General features: G+C 35.6%; 1 protein-coding gene across 1 annotated transcript in view; it reads left to right on the top strand.

The window, feature by feature from the left end:
• LOC145519746 (uncharacterized) overlaps positions 1 to 16,871 on the top strand; it is a 48,928-nt gene that overhangs the window by 22,473 nt on the left and 9,584 nt on the right. The window contains exon 3 of the mRNA XM_081524451.1: positions 13,295 to 16,262. Coding sequence (XP_081380577.1) covers positions 13,295 to 14,373 — 1,079 coding nt within the window. The 3' untranslated portion in view covers positions 14,374 to 16,262. The remainder of the gene's footprint in view (positions 1 to 13,294; positions 16,263 to 16,871) is intronic.

Genomic DNA, 16,871 nt, shown 5'->3' with positions numbered 1-16,871 from the left:
ATGTGAAAGTGCTTTGTAATCCAGCTGAATAAGATATACTGTCATTTATGAATTTTGCCTCAGGCTTTATATGTGTCAGGTACCTTTATATATGACCTCATTTAATCCTTAGCGCAACTCTATGGTGACTATATTTTTATTAGTATTTTGATACTGAAGAAAATGAAGCTTAAAAGTGATTAAGTAACTGGCCCAGACTCACATATAGTTGATAGACCTGGGGTTTGACATGCAACTATGTCTATTATGCCAAACTGTTTCCACTATAAAACTATTAGAGATCATTTTAATTAATGATAAACAAAGTAGACTTAATATATATTTAAACTTTTATTATAGACCCAATATTCTGTGTTTCTAACTAGTGTATTTATCTCAGTATACCTGTCAGACTTTCGAACCTTATGTAAATTTATAAGAACTTATAAATACCTAATAATATTCTGGGAACATTCCTGTCGTAATCTAAAGTATGGACAAGACCGTTAAAGAATAACCAGAAAAAGAAGAAGAGAGAAGAGAAATTGCTCTGAGAACTTGGAAAAAGTGGTGTTCGCTCAGACAATTAAAAGGAAAGTATTCCAAATGATTTTGATTCCCTAGTGAACAGTCTCTGAAGACAAAGCATCAGAAATATACCGTGCATATTAATGCCAGGATTAACACCATATTGAATTTAACAAAGTTTACTATGATAAGAATAGGAATACTGGTTTATAATTCCTAGGACATTACAATTTTACTTATCATGTATAAAAATATGATCTCATTAAATTTATTCTCAAGTTTTACTAGAAGCCTAGTTATGATCACTGAAGAAATCTGACTAAGGCTTAACAGAAAGCATATTATTTCTACTGAACAACCACTACATACTACCTAACATCTTTTCCACTCACCTCATTTCATTTAGGATTCACATCAGCCCAAAATGTAGAAACTATCATCTTCATTCCACTGTTACGTTGCTATCAAAGTGCTTTAATTAAGATGATCAGTTCAGTCGCTCAGTCATGTCCGACTTTTTGTGACCCCATGGACTGCAGCACACCAGGCCTCCCTGTCCATCGCAAACTCCCAGAGTTTACTCAAACTCATGTCCATTGAGTCAGTGATGCCATCCAACCATCTCAGCCTCTGTTGTCCCCTTTTCCTCCTGCCTTCAATCTTTCCCAGCATCAGGGTTTTATCCAATGAATCAGTTCTTCACATCAGGTAGCGAAAGTATTGGAGTTTCAGCTTCAACATCAGTCCTTTCAATGAACACCCAGAACTGAACTCCTTTAGGATGGACTGGTTGGATCTCCGTGCAGTCCAAGGGACTCTCAAAAGTCTTCTCCAAAACCAGAGTTCAAAAACATCAATTCTTTGGTGCTCAGCTTTCTTTATAGTCCAAATCTCACATCCATATATCACTACTGGAAAAACCATATCTTTGACTAGATGGACCTTTGTTGGCAAAGTAATGTCTCTCCTTTTTAATATTCTGTCTAGGTTGGTCATAACTTTGCTTCCAAGGAGTAAGCGTCTTTTAATTTCATGGCTGCAGTCACCGTCTGCAGTGATTTTAGAGCCCCCAAAAATAAAGTCTGTCACTGTTTCCACTGTTTCCCCATATATTTGCCAATGAAGTTATGAGACCAGATACCATGATCTTAGTTTTCTGAATGTTGAGTTTTAAGCCAACTTTTTCACTCTCCTCTGTCACTTTCATCAAGAGGCTCTTTAGTTTTTCTTTGCTTTCTGCCATAAGGGTGGTGATATCTGCATATCTTAGGTTATTGATATCTCTCCTGACAATCTTGATTCCAGCTTGTGCTTCATCCAGCCCAGCATTTCTCATGATGTACTCTGCATATAAGTTAAATAAGCAGGGTGACAACACACAGCCTTGACATACTGCTTTCCTGATTTGGAACCAGTCTGTTGTTCCATGTCCAGTTCTAACTGTTGCTTCCTGATGTGTATACAGATTTCTCAAGAGGCAGGTCAGGTGGTCTGGTATTCCCATGTCTTTAAGAATTTTCCACAGTTTGCTGTGATCCACACAAAGTATCTGGTGTAGTCAATAAATCAGATGTTTTTCTGGAACTCTCTTGCTTTTTTGTTGATCCAACGGATGTTGGCAATTTGTTCTCTGGTTCTTCTGCTTTTCCTAAATCCAGCTTGAACATCTGGAAGTTCACTGTTCACATACTGTTGAAGACTGGCTTGGAGAATTTTGAGCATTACTTTACTAGCGTGTGAGATGAATGCAATGGTGCGGTAGTTTCAGCATTCTTTGGGATTGGAACGAACACTGGCCTTTTCCAGTCCCATGGCCACTGCTGAGTTTTCCAAATTTGCTGGCATATTGAGTACAGCACTTTCACAGCATCATCTTTTAGGATTTGAAATAGCTCAGGCTGTTGGTTAGGTCCAAACCTCACTTAGACTTTTACCATTCCTTGGACCTTAATTTATACCCCATCTTCTATCCTACGTAACTACTACATATCTACCATAGTCACCTCTAAGTTTCATCCTTTTATAAGAACTTGTTTTCAATTCATGTTACAATGCTGCATGCCAGTCCCATAACTCTGTTTAAATAAGCACAAAAACAGTTTGCTGCTATGTATATCCAAAAGGATCTTGTCCTGTTCTAAATAGAACATACTAGAGTTCCTGAACTTTCCTGTAAAATAGTTTATGCTATTTTCCCTCATTTGCTTTGTTATTCCCATTTTACTGCTTTATCATGAATTTATGAAACAAAATTCTTATAAGTTACTTACTATGAAGATTTTTGTTGTTTGCATTATTGTTTACTGTCCTGATCAATCCTTTGTAAGCTTAAGCTTAATGGCAGTGTAATATTTTTGATAAGTCGTATCTTTCTTCATTGTTCATATATATTCTTATTTATTTGTAAGCTTTTTGAATCAAAATTATTTTTTACCCACTTTGTTCTTTTTTGAAAGCATTTCAGATATTAAACTATCAGGATTTGGAGTTAGGTGAAACTTTGTTTAGTTTTTACTACTATGGACTGTTAGCTTACTGACTCATTTACTCTCCCTAAATGATAATAATAGTACATTCATTGGGATTGTCACATAGAATAAAGAAGATAACAAATTTAACCATTCCACTTCTGTTCTTCATAGCCCCCCAGAATGGCATCTTGTAATTCTATGCAGCAACAACCCTCACCTCACTCACATCAACACATTTTCTCAGGCACTCCTTTCCTGTCACATTGCTTGTTGTTTCCTGCCTTGGGTGGCCTATTTTATTTGGCTCTAGAGAAAATAGTGTTGCAAAATAGATGCAGTATAGTCCTTTGAGGTTCAAAGATAGATAGATACATAAATAAAATCAGTGCTTTTCAATTTCAGTTACTTGAAGTTTCTGAGAGTGTGAGTCAGCAAGTAAAATGTGATTCTTGAGAAAGTGATAAATCCAAGTACCTCATAGAGTTTATTGTAAATGTTAAATGAATAAAATTACATAAAGAGAACAATTAGTGTTAGCTGTTATATTAACTCTACTGTATTTCCTCCACAGTCCTTTGGCTTCTCTGTCTGGATTTGGGTACTGATGTTGTTCTGAAATCACTTTATGGATGTCATTGTTGTTTTTGAGCTCTGAGTGGATCACAAGAGATGTAGGAATCAGTATAGTGCAAAGATAAATATAGGGAAACCAGGAGTCAGCCTTCCCTGATTTGTACTACTACTTACTGAGTGATACTGGATAATTTGCCTCTCTGACCCTTGTTTTCTGCATGGGTAAAAAGGGCATACTGAGAATTCATATCTCATGGGTTATTGATCAAATAAAGCACTTGCATAGTGCCTAACAAACAGTAAATGTAAGTCATCAATGCTACTCATGTTTTTGTTGATGTCATAATAGTTAAAAAAAAATACTTTGTTGTGAGACAGTGTTTATAATTAGACTTTTTTTTGTAAAGACCTATGTGATACTCCTCCTATAACAACAACAAGTTTTAAAAAATCCAGAATGTTATTTCTCTTGTTCTATTCCAAAAATTCCACCAACTAAAAATTCCTTTCAATAACAAGCACTCCTTTTCAAATAAAATATGGTTCTGAATTGAGAAATTGTTGACCTTCCATAGTTATTTGAACTAATTCAATTGGCCTTCTTTCTTTTGATTCTAGCTGAGATCAATTTCACTGAGAAATTGAACTATTAAAGGAGAAGAATAACTGGATTATGGATTACTCTGGTGTCATTTATTAATCAATCCCCTTTCAGCTTATAGTGTAATAAAATAAATGAGAACTTGGAACTTTACAAGAAAAAGGACAGGCATAGACACTAGTAATTTTTTCCTAAAATTAATTCTGTGTGTAGGAAACAAAAATCTTGTCTTTATCCTTTTAACTCTATTACATGTTTCCAATAACCAAGATCCAAAGCAGAAGAAGTGATGCAAAGAGAAAGAAGGAATAATTAAAGTAGCAATATTTTGAAGAAAGAAAAAGAGGATAGAATTCAAAGCACAAAAATATGATAAACATTTTATAGAAAGAAGTGTGTTTCCTGCTTTTAATCTAGAATCAAGTCAAGGAGAATACAGGAAAATAGAAATCAGTTTGTGATGGTGAGATGAGAATATTTACATGTGCTAGATTTTCCCAGTGAACATGGAGAAAGTGCTGGAGGGTACCTGGGAGGTTTTAGGAGCAGAGAAAAGGTATGAATTTGCAATTAACAGTGATGGTCAAACTTTTTCTGTTAAAGTCCAAATGGTAAATAGTGTCACGCATGTGGGCAGTGCATTCTCTGTTACAACTCTGTTCAACTCTGTCATTTTTTTACAAAAGTGACCATAGATAGTAAAATGAATTGATGTGTGTATATGTGTTCCAAAAAATTTTTGTTTAAAGAAACTGGCAATGGTATAGTTTGGCTTGCTTGCTTTAGTTTTTTGAACCCAGTTATTAAAGATTGGGAAAATAAGTGTATTAGAAAAGGAGATCAAACCAGTCAACACTAAAGGAAGTCAACCCTGAATATTCATTGTAAGGACTGATGCTGAAGCTCCAATACTTTCGCTACCTGATGTGAAGAACTGATTCATTGGATAAAACCCTGATGCTGGGAAAGATTGAAGGCAGGAGGAAAAGGGGACAACAGAGGCTGAGATGGTTGGATGGCATCACTGACTCAATGGACATGAGTTTGAGCAAACTCCAGGAGATTGTGAAGGACAGGGAAGCCTGGCGTGCTGCAGTCCATATGGTTGTAAAGAATCAGACATAACTGAGTGACTGAACAACAGCAGCAATATAATATGTCTATTAGAGAAATGTAATAGTTGAATATCTGTACAGTCTGTGTCAGTGAAGTCAGTTGTGCAGTTTTTTCCTACAGCAATTTTCATATTCTCCACTAGAAAAATAGAATAGATAGAAGATCGCATACACATTGGTAGTTAATCAAGAGGATAAAATAGAAGATGAATGAGACAATGAGTTGATTGCATTTGAAGAGAAGTGATAGATAAAAAGAAGTGTCTATCTTCTTCTTAAGAAGTCATAAGAAGTCATAGAACCCTAACTAGAAACAGCCCACTGGGGCAAGTAACTAAGTGACAAGGATGAGGAAGGTCAAGGAAGGTAGCTCTTGATGGGGTCAAAGCCTTTCTGCACTGAGCTGCTTGGAGAGGTTATCTAGAAAAATGTAATGTGCCAGTTAGAGGTGGGAATATTTGAAATCAAGATTTGAGAGGAAGTGATGGCTAATTAAGGTTATGATTCTGGTGACAATTGGTTGAGGTGGAGTTGCTAATATTGCAGATAAAGAGATAAAATAAATGAAATATGTGAATTAGCTTATTGTATACATGTGAATATTTAAATTTCTAGACTGGAGTTGGGATAGAAAAGAAGTTAATAAGCCAGAAACTGAGATCTTCAGAGAGAAAAGAGCTGATGAAGGATATGATGTGTTGGTAGGTAACAGTAGTCAGACTGAGAGAAAGCGTTCACCATGATGTTGGATGACATGAGCTTCGAATTAAGCAAAGACTACTTAGAAAGGAGACATTTTTATGATTTATTGGTGCCCATGGGTAAAAAGAGGCAACTTGTGCAATAGCAACAACCAATGAAAGTAAAGAGGAATTTGCACAGGTATGACTAGCCTCAAAGCTCATGCTCTTAAGAACTATCGCATTAAATGCATCTGTCTCCACAGGGCATGTCCTCATTAGGAAGAAACTGTTCTTCTTCAAAGGTACACAAAACAATCAGGTCCCTGAGGGAGCCTAAAAAAATGTGAACTAAAGATTTTAATAATAAGCAATGCAGAATTAAACTATTATAGAAACAGTCCATTCACTAAGGAAAATGTAACATAGTTAAACTTCTAATTTCAGAAGCCAGAATCTTCTTATAATGAGACAATTTTATTTAACTAGAAAATGTGATTTTTTTATTTAATGTGACTTTTTTATTTATCATGGGCCTTCAGAATATTTTCCCCCACAAGCTCTTTTTTCTTCACTAAAATCACAGTTATTATTTTTGATACAAAAATATAAACAAATAGTTATAAGATCATGCTAAAAATACAAGTTCTGCTAAGTGTTGTCAATAGTGAAACGTGGAGCACAAGTCAATCACTTCATGGAATAACTAAAAAGAAAAATCAATAAGTATATGGTAATTTAGAATATATCTTGCAAACTGCTAAATTTCCAGTAAACCTTGAGAGAAAGTTATAAATACCTCCATCCTGGTAACAGTATGCTGTCAAAATCGCTAGTGTCAAGTAAAATTACTTGAAGTCTGTCAAGTTACATTAGTTTTGTACATAGAAATCTGTATGCATGTATCTTAGTGTTGAAAATTTTGCAAAATTTTCACTTAAAGGATTTGTCTGTGTCAGTCCAAAAGTAAACACATATTTACATTAATCTTAATAAATTATTGTGGCTTAATCTTTAGATATAACTATGAAAACTAGATACACAAAACTTCAATAAACTTAAATTGTCAGTTGAAATTCATTTAGATGTATATATGAATATAAAAATATACAAGTGTATACATTTAAATGTAGCAAATATTAAGAATTATATCATATCATATACTCAATTATGTGCTTTTACATGTTTAGATAGCCATACACGTCACCTCATTCTTTCTGTCTGGAACTTTATTAACTACTTTAGACTATGGGATATGGAAAATATCTCAAGTCCTATTTCACCTAGTTATGCCTGTGTCTTTAATTTCATAGTGTCCTGCTTTCTTTCAGATTGTTATATGTTGTTACTGCATAGTGACCTCTGGGCAAGAGGCATTTTTTCAATAGCCTATTCTCATTTACATAATAGAATGAAATACTCTTTATCACAAGAGACAGAAAGAGAGAAGGAGGAATGGAGGGAGAGAGGGAAGGAAATTGGATAGAAAGAATATTTCTTATGTAATAGTAAACTGTGTAATCTCTATTTCTTCCTACTCTGAAAGAGAACCAAGAGGAAGTTTGAATCCTGAGATGTCTTGCTGGCATGATTCGATGCCAACACCCTCAGCTCCAGTCTGTGATCAGGTCTCACAAAGTTTGTACTTCCAGCTCATGTCCATTACTGATTTCTCCAAAGTGTTTTTGTCTCCTTTTCCGCCTCCTTTTCATCCTCTTTCCTCCTTTCTTCTTCTTATCTAACATTAGAAGATCATTTTTATTTGATAGAATTTCTCCAGAGATCCAGACAGAAAAGTCCAGTTTGTCTGAAATTGTTTAATTTCTCAATTATCTTTAGAGAAATTTAGTTTAATAAATACAAAAATTCACGTATCTGAATTTCACTGAAAATTGTATAGTTTTCTTGATCAATGAAAAAAATTGCTACCATATACTTGTTTATAAACCCTAAATAGTAATGTGATTCTTGCTTCTACTTTGAATAAGAAAAACAAATAGTAGGAGGAGTAAAGAGGGAAGAAAAACTGGAGTATCATAGTCAGATGTCTAAAAGAAAGGTGATATATACTCTGCTTTTTCCCCAACATCCAGTTTAGAAAATAAAAGATTTAATGACACATGCATTTTTATAGCCAATATATCTTCTTCAATTAATATGTTCATTCCTATAATAATTAGAAAGTATGAAGTTCCCTATACTGTTGCATATAAAGTTTGCTTAATAAATGATTATTAAATAAAGATATGACTAATAGTTCTTTTAAAATCTATGATCATCAGGGAGTGAAATTAAAATGTATACATATGAACACACATACACATTACAAGGCAAGATGTTCAAAACAGCTTATTTCAGGTTTCTAGGGTTCCAGTAAAGACAGCTGAGCGCCGAAGAATTGATGCTTTTGAACTGTGGTGTTGGAGAAGACTCTTGAGAATCCCTTGGGCTGCAAGGAGATCTAACCAGTCAATCCTAAAGGAAATAAACCCTGAATATTCATTGTAAGGACTGATGCTGAAGCTGAAACTCCAATTCTTTGGCCACCTGATGCAAAGAACTGACTCATTTGAAAAGTCCTTGATGCTGGGAAAGATTGAAGGTGGGAGGGGAAGGAGACGACAGAGGATGAGACAGTTGGATGACATCACCAACTCAATGCACACGAGTTTGAGTAAACTCCAGGACTTGATGATGGACAGGGAGGCCTGGCATGCTGCAGTCCATGGTGTTGCAAAGAATCGGACACAACTGAGCGACTGAACTGAACTGAACTGAGGCTTCCAGTTGTTTATCTTTCTGTGTGTGTGTGGAGAGGGGTGGTGTTTGGTGGTCATATATTACCATTTGAAAAATAAAATGTCATACTATTAACAAAGGTAGAGAAATGAAAATAACAAGCCCATGTTTAATTCCAAAGGCATTTTCCATGGCTTTACTATAAGGCTTATCATTAAATAAAGGATAATTTCCCCTCTTTTGTGAAATGTCCAAGTCTTTAGCCTATTCTTCATTGGCTTAACTTTTATTAACATTATGCACTTATAGAAGATTACTAGATAATCTGGATAAAGTCTTCTATAAATAGTTATTATTTTAACATCTGTAAAGCTTGCATTTTCATTTCTTATTCAGTGTTCACTGACCAGAAGTTATACTTTCTGTAATGTCTAATTTATTATTTTTTCTTTAGTAATTAGGAATTTTTCGATTTTGTGTAGGAAATCTTCATCTATCTCAAATCGTGAAGATATTTCAAAAGTTTTATAGTTTGAGCATTTATATTTATGATTCAATTTTCACATATGAAGTAGGGATCAAGGTTATTTTATTCTATTACCTTTAATTGAAGACTTTCTATTCCTCAGGGAATTGTGTTATTACTTGTGAGAAATTAGTTGACTGTATATGTTGTATATATGAGTTACTTTCTAGACTATTCTCTTCCATTGACCTAAATGTGCTACAATATTTTATCTCTGCATGTATTAAAACCCCACAACATACTGTCATTGCTATGTTTTCAAAAAGTAATAAGAAAAATAATATCTATACTAAGTTTAAACTATTAGGTTGGCCCAAAAGTTCATTCAGATTTTTCCTTAACATCTTATGAAAAAACCCAAGTGAACTATTTGGTTGATGCAATATCTCTGATAATCTTTGTTCCTTTGTGCAAATGTTTTGCAAATTTGAATCGTGATTAGTTTTCTTCTGTCTGAAGAACTTAAAAAAAAATCTTGTAGCACAGTATTTTGGCAATAAATTCTAGCTTCTTGTGCTTAAAAAGTCCTTGCTTTTATTTATAAAATAATTTTTAATTAAGTATGGATTTCTAGATATACAGAAGTTTTTCCTCCTTCTCATATTTTATTTTATTTTTTTCTAGTTTTAAGTTCAGTTCAGTCACTCAGTTGTGTCTGACTCTTTGCCACCCCATGGACTGCAGCACTCCAGGCCTCCCTGTCCATCACTAACTCCCGGAGTTTACTCAAACTCATGTCCATCGAGTCGGTGATGCCATCCAACCATCTCATTCTCCATCGTCCCCTTCTTCTCCTGCCTTCGATCTTTCCCAGCATCAGGATCTTTACCAATGAATCAGTTCTTCACATCAGGTGGCCAGAGAATTGGAGTTTCAGCTTCAGCATCAATCCTTCCAAGAAATATTCAGGACTGATTTCCTTTAGGATGGACTGGTTGGATCCCCTTGCAGTCCAAGGGATGCTCAAGAGTGTTCTCTAACACCACAGTTCAAAAGCATCAATTCTTCAGCGCGGTCCAGCTCTCACATCCATACATGACTACTGGAAAAACCTTAGTTTTGACTAGATGGACCTTTGTTGGCAAAGTAATGTCTCTGCTTTTTATTAAGCTGTCTAGTTGGTCTAGGTTCTAGTTTTATTGAGATACAATTGGAATACAGCACTGAATATGTTAAAGTTTACAGCATAATGATTTGGCTTAAATACATCATGAAATGAATACCACAGTAAGCTTAGTCAGTATACATCATCTCATATAGATAAAAAATAAAAGAAAAAAAATTCCTGGTGATCAGACTTCTTAGGATTTACTCTCTTAACAAATTTTATGTATTTCATACAGCAGTGTTAATTATATTAGTCATGTTGTAAATTACATCTGTAGTGCTTTTTTATCTTATAACTGAAAGATTCTACTTTTTGACAGCATTCATCCAATTCTTCTCCCCATCCCTTCACCTCTTATAACCACAAACATTACCTCTTCTTCTATGAGTTTGTTTGTTTTTGAAATATAATTGGCCTAAAACACTGTTTGGTTCCTAGTGCACAATGTAGTGATTCAGTATTTTTATACATTACAAAATGATCATTATCATAAATCTAGTTACCATTTGGCACCATACAAAGATATTACCTTGTTACTGACTATATTCTCCACACTGTATATTTCATACCCTTGACTCATTTATTTCATAGTTGGAAATCTGTATTTCTAATCTCCCTCACCTATATTTGCTATCCCCCCAGCCACTCCCCTCTAGCAACCACTTTTTCTTGTTCTCTTTATCTATGATTATATTTCTGTTTTATGTTTATTCTGTGTTTTATATTCCATATTTACATGAAATCATATAGCATTTACCTTTCTGACTCATTTCTTTCACTTAGAATACTACTGTCTATGTCCATCCATATTGCTGCAAGTATTAAGATTCAGTTTTGGTTTTGACTGAGTAATATTCCAGTATGTATGTATGTGTGTACACACACACACACACACACACACACACACTGTATACTTTATCCATTCATCTGTGGATGGGCACTTAGGTTGCTTCTATTTCTTGGCTATTGTAAATAATGCTGCAATGAACATAAGGGTGTATAATTTTTTTGGAAACAGTGTTTTTCTTTTCATTGGATAAATACTTGAAAATGGAGTTGCTGGATGAAATAGTAGTTACAGTTTTCTTCGAGGAATCTCTGTATTGTTTTCCATAGTGACTGAACCAATTTACGTTCCTGTCAATGGTTCAGGAGAGCTCCCTTCTCTCCACATCCTCAAAAACATGTGTTGTTTTTTGTCTTTTTGATAATAACCATTCTGACAGGTATGAAGTGATATCTCATTATGGATTGACTTGAATTCCTGTGATAAGCAACTTTTCATATACCTGTTGGGCCATTTGTATGTCTTTGGAAAAATGTCCATTCCAGACCCTCTGCCTAATTTTTGATCAGGTTGTTCGGTTATTCATGTTGAATTATGTGAGTTCTTTGTGTATTTTGATAGTAAATCCTTATCAGATATATGTTTGAAAAGATCGTCTCTCATTTATAGTAGTAAATGCCTCTTCATTTTGTAGGTAGTTTCCTTCAGTTCAGAAAGCTTTTTAGTTTGATGTAGTTCATTTTTTAAATTTTTCTCGTTTCCCTTGTGTGAGGAGACAAATCCAGAAAAAAAAATTACTGTCTATTTTCTTCTAGGACTTTTATGGCTTCAGGTCTTACATTTAAGTCTTTTAAGTCATTTGAGTTCATTGCTGCATATGGTGTGAATAAATAATCTAACTTGGTTTTTCTGCATATAGCTATCCAGTTTTCCCAACACTGTATATCGAAGAGGCTTATTATTTCCCATTGCATGTTCTTGTATTCTTTGCTGTAGATTAATTGATCACATAATTATGGATTTATTTCTGTATCATTTATTTTGTTCCATTGGTCTATGTGTCTGGTTTGAGCCAGAACTTATTTTTTTTATTACTATAGCTTTGTACTATAGCTTGAAATCAGGGAGTGTGATATCTTGAGCTTTGTTTTTCTTTTTAAGATCATTTTGGTTAATTGGGGTATTTTGTGTTTCCATACAAATTTTAGAATTATTTATTCTATATCTATGAAAAAGCTTTGGCATTTTAATATGTTTTCCCTTGGATGTGTAGATTTATTGAATGTGTTATTGCATTTTAACATAATATATTAATGTTAATTCTTCCAATCCATTATCCAAAGTATATCTTTCCATTTGTTTGTGTCATTTTCAACTTATTTTACCAGTGTCTTATATTTTACTGAGTACAGGTCTTTTACTCTCTTAGTTGGATTTATTTCTAGGTAGTTTATTCTTGTTGATGAAATTGTGAATGGGCTGTTTCCTAATCTCTTTCTAATAGTTGGTTGATTTTGTATAGAAGCATAACAGATTTCTGTATATTAAATTTCATTGATGAGTTCTGTTAGTTTTTGGTGGTGTCTATACGATTTTCTATGTATAGAATTATGTCATCTGCAAATAGTGACTTCCTGTTTTTGTTAAATTAGACCAACAACTTTAATGAAAGACAAAAACTGAGCCCTTCTCTTCCTTCCTCCCCATAGTCCTGGTTTCATTGGCCTAAGGCTCTGAGCATCCAAATGTCCTGTAGCCCAAGATCAGTGGCTGTTTTAATTCTTCCTTTCCAACTTGAATTCATTTCATTTCCTTTTATTCTCTTATTTTTGTGGCTTAGACTTCCAATATTGTATTGAGGAGAAATCATGAGGGTCAGCATCTTTGTCTTGTTCCTGATCTAAGAGAAAATGTTTTCAGCTTTTCACATTGAAAATGTTATTACCTGCAGCCTTGTCATATATGGCCCTTATTATGTTGAACTAAGTTCCCTCTATACCTACTTTTTGAGAAATTATATCACAAATACGTGTTTAAATTTGTCAAAAGCTTTGTTTTCCATTTTTTGGTATGATTATATAATTTTTATTCTTCAGTTTGCTAATGTAGTATATCACATTGATTGATGTATGGATTATTTACTTTATTGAAATATAAATGACAGAATGATCTCTGTTCATTTCCAAGGCAAACCATTCAATATCACGATAATTCAAGTCTATGCCCTGACCAGTAACGCCGAAGAAGCTGAAGTTGAACAGTTATATGAAGACCTACAAGACCTTCTAGAACTAACACCCAAAAAAGATGTCCTTTTCATTATAGGAGACTGGAATGCAAAAGTAGGAAGTCAAGAAACACCTGGAGTAACAGGCAAATTTGGCCTTGGAGTACAGAATGAAGCAGGGCAAAGGCTAATAGAGTTCTGCCAAGAGAACGCACTGGTCATAGCAAACACCCTCTTCCAACAACACAAGAAAAGACTCTACACATGGACATCACCAGATGGTCGACACCGAAATCAGATTGATTATATTCTTTGCAGCCAAAGATGGAGAAGCTCTACACAGTCAGCAAAATCAAGACCGGTAGTTGACTGTGGCTCAGATCATGAACTCCTTATTGTCAAATTTAGACTGAAATTGAAGAAAGTTGAGAAAACCATGAGACCATTCAGGCATGATCTAAATCAAATCCCTTATGATTATACAGTGGAATTGAGAAATAGATTTAAGGGACTAGATCTGATAGACAGAATGCCTGATGAACTATGGAAGGAGGTTCGTGACATTTTACAGGAGACAAGAATCAAGACCATCTCCAAGAAAAACAAATGCAAAAAAGCAAAATGGCTGTCTGAGGAGGCCTTACAAATAGCTGTGAAAACTTGGGAAGCTGAAAGCAAAGGGGAAAAGGAAAGATATACCCATTTGAATGCAGAGTTCCAAAGAATAGCAAGGAGAGATAAGAAAGCCTGCCTTAGCGATCAGTGCAAAGAAACAGAGGAAAACAATAGAATAGGAAAGACTAGAGATCACTTCAAGAAAATTAGAGACACCAAGGGAACATTTCATGCAAAGATGGGCTCAATAAAGGACAGAAATGGTATGGACCTAACAGAAGTGGAAGATATTAAGAAGAGGTGGCAAGAATATACAGAAAAACTATACAAAAAAGATCTTAACAACCCAGATAATCACGATGGTGTGATCACTCACACTCACCTAGAGCCAGACATCCTGGAATGTGAAGTCAAGTGGGCCTGAGAAAGCATCACTATGAACAAAGCTAGTGGAAGTGATAGAATTCCAGTTGAGCTATTTCAAATCCTGAAAGATGACGCTGTGAAAGTGCAGCACTCGATATGCCAGCAAATATGGAAAACTCAGCAGTGGCCACAGGACTGGGAAAGGTCAGTTTTCATTCCAATCCCAAAGAAAGGTAATGTCAAAGAATGCTCAAACTACCGCACAATTGCACTCATCTCACACGCTAGTAAAGTAATGCTCAAAATTCTCCAAGCCAGGCTTCAGCAATATGTGAACCGTGAACTTCCAAATGTTCAAGCTGGTTTTAGAAAAGGCAGAGGAACCAGAGATCAAATTGCCAACATCTGATGGATCATCGAAAAAGCAAGAGAGTTCCAGAAAAAAACATCTATTTCTGCTTTATTGACTATGCCAAAGCCTTTGACTGTGTGGATCACAATAAACTGTGGAAAATTCTGAAAGAAATGGGAATACCAGACCACCTGACCTGCCTCTTGAGAAACCTGTATGCATATCAGGAAACAAGATTAGAACTGGACATGAAACAACAGACTGGTTCCAAATAGGAGAAGGAGTACGTCAAAGCTGTATATTGTCACCCTGCTTATTTAACTTATATGCAGAGTACATCATAGAAATGCTGGGCTGGAGGAAGCACAAGCTGGAATCAAATTGCCGGGAGAAATATCAATAACTTCAGATACGCAGATGACACCACCCGTATGGCAGAAAGTGGAGAAGAACTAAAGAGCCTCTTGATGAATCTGAAAGAGGCGAGTGAAAAAGTTGACTTAAAACTCAACATTCAGAAAACTAAGATCATGGCATCCAGCCCCATTACTTCATGACAGATAGATGGGGAAACAGTGGAAACAGTGGCTGACTTTATTTTTCTGGGCTCCAAAATCACTGCTGATGGTGACTGCAGCCATGAAATTAAAAGACACTTAGTCCGTGGAAGGAAAGTTATGACGAATCTAGACAGCATATTAAAAAGCAGAGACATTACTTTGCCAACAAAAGTCCATCTAGTCAAGGCTATGATTTTTCCAGTAGTCACGCATGATTGTGAGAGTTGGAGTATAAAGAAAGCTGAGCGCCGAAGAATTGATGCTTTTGAACTGTGGTGTTGGAAAAGACTCTTGAGAGTCTTGGACTGTAAGGAGCCCCACCCAGTTCATCCTAAAGGAGATCAGTCCTGGGTGTTCATTGGAAAGAGTGATGTTGAAGCTGAAACTGCAATACTTTGGCCACCTCATGCGAAGAGCTGACTGATTGGAAAAGACCCTGATGCTGGGAAAGATTGAGGGCTGAAGGAGAAGGGGACGACAGAGTATGAGATGGCTGGATGGCATCATCGACTCGATGGACATGGGTTTGGGTGGACTCCGGGATTTGGTGATGGACAGGGAGGCCTGGCATGCTGCGGTTCATGGGATCACAAAGAGTCAGACAAGACTGAGTGACTGAAGTGAACTGAACTGATAGTGACTTACAATGTTGTCTTAATTTCTGCCATTCAGTGAAGTGATTCAGTTATACATCTATATATACATTCTTTTCCAAATCCTTTCCCTTATGTTTTATCACAGGATATTGAATATACTTCTCTGTGCTATACAGTAGGACTTTATTGTTTATCCATTATATATAAATAGCTAAAGATGATTTTCATACTGTATGGATGTGAGAGTTGGACAGTGAAGAAAGCTGAGCACCGAAGAATTGATGCTTTTGAACTGTGGTGTTGGAGAAGACTCTTGAGAGTCCCTTGGACTGCAAGGAGATCCAATCAATCCATCCTAAAAGAGATTGATCCTGGGTGTTCATTGGAAGGTCTGATGTTGAAGCTGAAACTCCAATACTTTGGCCACCTCATGCGAAGGGTTGACTCATTGGAAAAGACCCTAATGCTGGGTAGGATTGGGGGCGGGAGGAGAAGGGGACGACAGAGGATGAGATGGTTCGATGGCATCACCGACTCGATGGACATGGGTTTGGGTAGACTCCAGGAGTTTTTGATGGACAGGGAGGCCTGGCGTGCTGCAATTCATGGGGTTGCAAAGAGTCGGACACGACTGAGCGACTGAACTGAACTGAAAGATGATTTTATAAATATGATTATAAAACTGTGTCTCAGAAAGATTAGTTTGTTGATTTTGAGAATATATAAGAAATGCTTTTGTCTAACGTAGAAAGTTTGACAGCTATTGCAATGATTCAGGCAAGAAATGATAGGAACCTAAGCAATAGCGTATAACTGCTAAGGGACCAAGGGAATGCTGGGAAGTCCTGGTTTCGATGTTGGCGAGGTACTTCGAGATAAAAAAAGGTGTGTATGTTATCTCTGTATGTTATCAAATATGTCAAATAAAGATGCAGAGAACACATGAATAATTTCAAAATTTTAACCACCCTTGCTTCCCTGGGAGAAATCCCATGTCACAATTGTATATTATCCTTTTAATGCATGATTGAAATCAGTTGCTAATATT

The sequence above is a fragment of the Giraffa tippelskirchi genome, chromosome 1 (assembly GCF_054371585.1).
Source record: "Giraffa tippelskirchi isolate mGirTip1 chromosome 1, T2T-mGirTip1v1.2.pri, whole genome shotgun sequence".
In the NCBI taxonomy this organism is placed as follows: domain Eukaryota; kingdom Metazoa; phylum Chordata; class Mammalia; order Artiodactyla; family Giraffidae; genus Giraffa; species Giraffa tippelskirchi.
The sequence above is the reverse complement of the archived record's forward strand: the minus strand, read 5'-3'. Positions and strand labels throughout refer to the sequence as shown.